Source organism: Netta rufina (assembly GCF_964035555.1).
Source record: "Netta rufina genome assembly, chromosome: 7".
NCBI classification, from domain to species: Eukaryota; Metazoa; Chordata; class Aves; order Anseriformes; family Anatidae; genus Netta; species Netta rufina.
Genome location: NC_140130.1, coordinates 23,197,303 through 23,202,647, shown reverse-complemented (window position 1 = coordinate 23,202,647; position 5,345 = coordinate 23,197,303). Strand labels below are relative to the sequence as shown.

Genomic DNA, 5,345 nt, shown 5'->3' with positions numbered 1-5,345 from the left:
CTCCTGGGGGCAGGATCTGTCCCTGCAGGGCCCAGCTTTGTGGTCCTGGAGGGGAAGGAGCGGGGAGAGGGGACGTGCATGGAGCTGGGCTGGGCTGCTAACCGGCTACGTGGCCCTCTGCCACCACACAGCACCCTGTCCCATTGCACAGCACCTTTATTGAGGACGCGACTGCTGCACAGGTGGCAGTGCCCGGGGCCCGTCCTGAGCCCGGGGGGGTGGTGGGGCTGGGCGGGCAGGCTGAGGTAGTCGTCCTGGGGGGCACCGGGGTCCCCCCCGTGCGTCCTGCTGGCAGCACAGGGCTCGGTCCCCCTCTGGTTGCGATGCTCATCCCCATCCTCTGCGGCAGCATCAATAAATACAGAAGGCTTCGAGTCCCTGAGCTCAGTCGGGTGCTGCCGTGGCCGGGACACAGGCTGGGAGGCCCCCGGGTGCCGGGGGGGCAGCGTGGCGAGGCGGGGGCTCACACGAGGTTGTTGGCCAGGCGCTCCCGCCGCTCCAGCTCGCTCACCACATCGGCGCCGTAGGCATCGCCTGGGGAGGGAGATGGTGGTGGTAAGGGGAGTGGGACCTGCGGCACCCCTATCCTGGGCATTTCCCACTGCCCCCCTCTGCCCCCGGCCCTCCTTACTCGTGTGGCAGCCGTGCACCCAGACACGCTGCCCGTCGTACTTGCACTGGCACCGCATCACGTTGTTGGAGAAGTCCGACTCGGCCACCTCGTGCTTGGGGTTCACCACCACCTGGGGAGGGCAACGGGCACGGCTGGGGGCGCCTAGGTTGTGCCACCGTGCCTGCCACACACACACCACCATGGGGACACATGGGTGGCCACGAGAAACCCCAAAGCAGGCAGTGGCGTGCACCCAGAGTGCTGGTGGTGCCCACAGACCCCAGCCCTCCTCTCCTGTTCCCGTGTCCCCCCCAGCCCCTCCGTTCCCGTACCTGGAAGGTGTAGCTGCCCGGCGGCACGTCGGTGATGTCGATCCACTGGCAGTCGATGTCGTGCCGGTAGGTGTCCCAGCACCCCACGCTCACCCCCTGCTCCCCAAAGTTGGCGCAGGCGAAGCGGCGCTGGAGCCCTGGGGACAATGGGGGAGGACGTGAGGAACGGAGGGGCTGGGGGGGTCCCCGTGCCCTGTCTGCAGCTGCCACCTACCCTCGGGGCAGTTGGTGTCCTCCAGGCAAAAGCTGGCCTTGTGCCCTTCGGCCACCTTGGAGCCGTTGAGCGTCAGCAGGTCGTAGTGGGTGAAGACCTCGATGCTGTGGAAGTGCCTGCGGGGACAGGGGGTGAGCGGGGGCCGGGGCAGGACGGGGAGCCTGCGGCCGGCCCCGACGCCGAGCCAGGAGCAGGCAGCACCTAGAGGCGAGCGGCTCTGCACAAATTACAGCCTTGCAGCCAAATAAAGCCCTAATGACAGTGCCGGCCCGGACGCTGCTAATTACCCCGGGCGGGCCGGCCTCTGCCAGGGTGGGGGCCGTGTAGGAGGGACGGCGCCCAGCAAGCGCCCTGCAGGGCACCCGCCCTGGGCAGGGGGCACGGGGCTGCCAGGTCCCCCCGTGGCCAGCCTGGCCCTGCGCAGGGACAGCCCTGGGACGCAGGGCACCCACCGGTGGCACTGGTGCCAGGTCCAGGCGTGCCGTCCCATGCGGGGTCGGAAGTCGGCTCTGCCCAGGTTGTGGATCTGGGAGGAGAAGCGCAGCAGGCGGCGGTGGCCGTAGGGCCACTGCATGCTGTCGGCCGAGCGGGAGAGGCAGCGCTCCTCGTGGGCGCAGTACAGCAGCGCCAGCGGCCGGTCCTCCAGGTAGGCAGTCTCCTGCACCAGCTGCGCGTTCATCACCAGGTCCGGGGCATCTGGCAGGGATGGGAGCGGTGGGGACAGAGCTGGTGGCCACCAGCCTGCGCCACCCCGGCCGCGCAGGGCTGTGTCCCGGGAGAAGGACGGGCGCCCCGTGGGCTGCCAGGTACTCACGGGTGGTGCAGCTGACCCCCGCTGAGAAGCGTCCCCCGCCGCTGGGGCAGTGCACGGGGCCGTGGCGCTGGCACTGCTGGAGGGCCAGCTCAGTGCCCGAGCAGCGCACCCCGCTCATCAGCACCTCGGAGGCATCAGGGCTGCCCGCCCAGTACCAGGTCTCCTGGGCAGGGGAGAGCACGGCGCTCAGACCAGCCCTCGGCTCCCCGGAACTGCCACCAGGGCTTGTCACCGTGTCCCCACGTGCCCCGTCCCAGCTGCTGAGCCATCCCAGCACACCCAAACTGTGCAGCTCCTCGCGCCGGGATCCAACTCACCTGCAGGGCATGGCTGGCAAAGCCCAGCCCCAGCTGCCTGCAGACAACCATGGCCTCATTGAGCCCCCACTGGGCACCGCACACCGCGCCCCACCGCAGCTTGCCCTGCACCGGCACCAGCACCTCCACGACGCCCTCCTCGGGGCTGCGCCCCCCAGCCAGGCGCACCTGTGGGCAAAGAGGGGCTGAAATGGAGCGTGGAGCAGCCCCCCAGCCCCCTGGGAGTGGGTCAGGTAGCACCATCCATCCAGCTGAGCCTTCCTTCCACCTTCCTCTTCCTCACACAAGAGCACTTTCACCACTGGCTCATCCTGAGGATCCCACACCAGTGTGGTTTGGGTGGCTCTGCCTGTCCCCATCCCCCGGGCCACACTCGGAGCATCCACACTGGGTGGGGGCTTGGGATGCTGGGGCAGGGGCTGTGCAATGGGGCCGGGGCTCAGCGGGTGCTGGCGGGGAGGCAGGGACTGACCTGGCTCTGGAAGTCCATGTGGGGCACGTGGCAGCGCACGGCCGCGTCGTTCTCGTGCCGGCACCCGCTCTGCTCGGCGTCCTGGAAGCGGCACTCGCCCAGGGAGTGCTCGTGGCCGGTGCAGCGCACCTCGCTCATGTGGATGGGGCCCAGGCCTGAAGCAGGGGGGGGACATGAGTGCTCCTGCCCCTGTGCCCATCCCAGATCCCCCCACACACCCCTGGATGCTCCAGCAGTGCGCAGAGGGCTTTTCCCTGCGCACCTCCGAGCCCAGCAGCGCCCCAATTCCTTGCCCCATCTCACGCCTCACCTTGGCCCATCCGGGCTCCCACCAGGGCTTGCTTTGCCGTCCCGTAGCCCAGCTGCCGACACACCACGCTGGCCGCCGCCAGGTCCCACCGCTTGTCACACACGGTGCCCCACTGCCCGTGGCGCAGCACCTCCACCCGGCCCTCGCCAGCGTGGGCACCCGCTCGCAGGCGCACGGGGAGCCCCTGGCACGGGGAGCGGCCCCATCAGTGGGTGCAGGGGGGTGCCCGGGTGCTGCCCGCCCCCAGGAGCCTTCCTCAGGGGGTACGGGGCCGTGCTGGGGCTCACCTTTCCCAGGGAGGCTTTGCGGGGAGGTTTCTTGCTCCTGCCCTTGCCCTGCTGGAAGGCAGGGCCGGGGACGCAGCTGACGACGGCGTGCATGCCGCGGGGACAGGCGTGCTGGCGGGGGGCCGGGGGGGCCAGCTGCGTGGGGCAGCGGGCCAGGTGGGGCTCCGTGCCCTGGCACTGCACCTGGTGCACCCAGAAACTGCTCTTCTGGCTCAGGTTCTTCAGGCTGCCGAGGGAGAGGAGCGGGAACAGAGGTATTTCGGGGGGAGAGAGGCTCCCCTGCAGGTGCCCCCTGCCCAGAGCCGGGCCCTACCTGGAGCTGGGGTCCTTCAGCTTCATGTTCCACAGCTTCCTGCAAGGAGCATGGATGGAGGTCAGGGGGGGCTCAGCACCCCCAACCATGCCCCTGCCCTCCCCAGCACCCCATGGCAGCAGCTGGGGCTGGAGGGTGCTCCCATGGCACGCTGGGGCCCTCTCCCTGGTGGCAATTCCTGCACTGGAGCTGTGCCCCGGCAGGACAGCACGACGCCTGGCACCGGCAGGGGCTCATTATGGGCTGTATTTATAGCCCCAGCACAAGGCTTGGCTCTCCTGTGCCTGCACCCACGCTGTACAGGACAAGGCTGGGGAGCATCCTGGCTGCTGCCCAGCCCAGCTCTGCCCCTGTTGAAGCCCCCGGAAAGGGGGCACAGGCATGGACAGCTGCCCCACACACCCAGCTGTGAGCGCACCCCTTCCCTGGCACCCCCCTTCACCCTACTGACCACCGTGCCCCAGCTGCACGTCCCAGGAGGTGGGACAGGAGCACATCCCACCAGCCCGCTGGCACCCTGCCCCACGGCTCATCCCATTCCCTACCGGTAGAAGTTGGTGTTGACGGGCTTCTCCTGGGGGAAGCCCAGCATCCCGCAGACCACGCGGCTGTTGTTCCTGGTCCAGCCGGCGTCGCACACCTGCCTCCAGCGCCCGTTGTGCTTCACCTCCACGGCTCCCTCCGTCACCGGCATGCTCAGCTTGGCCCGCGCCAGGATGGGTTTGATCCGCACCTCCTCCAGGCTCAGCCCCGGTGCCTGCGGGGTGGGCACGGGGGGTCCAGGATGGGACATGGGGTGGAGGGTGGGGACGACGGGACCTGCCCCAGCCCCTCGCCATCCCAGTGGGCGCCTGGATCCCACTCACCTCTCCCAGCAGACCAGGGGCTGCGGCCGGGTCGGGGCCGCTGTGCAGGCGCTGCCCTGAGCACACCACGCCGGTGTCCTCGCCGTGGTGGCAGTCGCTCACGCCCCAGCCATTGTGGGAGCACTCAGCCAGGGAGGACTCGCTGCCCCCGCATCTCACGTTGTCCAGCCAGATGGGGCCTGGGGGGACGGACGCGGGTTGGGGGTCACCGCTGGTGGGACCCCCTCAGCAGCACGGACCCAAGAAATGCCCCCCTTCAGGCCGCCCCGTCCCGCAGCACCCCACACACGTGTCCCCCAGCTGCCCCTTACCTTCCCCCTGGCCGTAGGTGGCACTGTGCGTCCAGGTGATGGCCGCGGTGTAGCCCAGCTGCCGGCAAGCCACGGTGGCCGCGTGGAAATCGAAGCCATCGTCGCACACGGTGCCCCAGCGGCCCTGGTACAGCACCTCCAGCCGGCCCTCCCCGGCTGGCCCCCGCGGCCCCGCCAGCCTCAGCTGCAGCCCCGCCGGCTCCTGTGCAGCGGGCACCACCCGGCACAGCAGCAGCACCAAGGGCAGCAGGATGGGGCTCGCACCAGCCGGCATCGCCATCGCAGCTCCTGGTGGTGGGATGCCTGGGGACAGCCCGACTCTGAGCCCCTGGGGAGCACAGCGGGGTGGGGAGCTCCCACAGCCCCCCCGTGCCCCAGCAGTGTGGAGTGGGGGGGATGTGGTGCCCCCTCGCATGGCAGGGGCATCCCCGACCCCATGCCGTGCGGGATGCAGGGGCTGTTCCCTCTCCATCCGGCACACAGCCCTGTCCCCATC

The 5,345-nt window shown here is 69.9% G+C and overlaps 1 protein-coding gene across 1 annotated transcript; it reads right to left on the bottom strand.

Moving 5' to 3' along the window:
- Window positions 1-463: 463 nt before the first annotated feature.
- On the bottom strand, window positions 464-5,129 carry LOXL4 (lysyl oxidase like 4; the record flags this gene model as incomplete). The annotated part of the gene is made up of 14 exons (XM_084290370.1): window positions 464-534; window positions 632-743; window positions 946-1,082; window positions 1,160-1,275; window positions 1,612-1,855; window positions 1,974-2,136; window positions 2,291-2,458; window positions 2,763-2,917; window positions 3,073-3,256; window positions 3,360-3,585; window positions 3,673-3,711; window positions 4,218-4,429; window positions 4,539-4,717; window positions 4,850-5,129. The coding sequence occupies 14 exons, from the start codon at window positions 5,127-5,129 to the stop codon at window positions 464-466; spliced, it is 2,286 nt and encodes a 761-aa protein (XP_084146496.1).
- Between the last annotated feature and the right edge of the window lie 216 nt (window positions 5,130-5,345).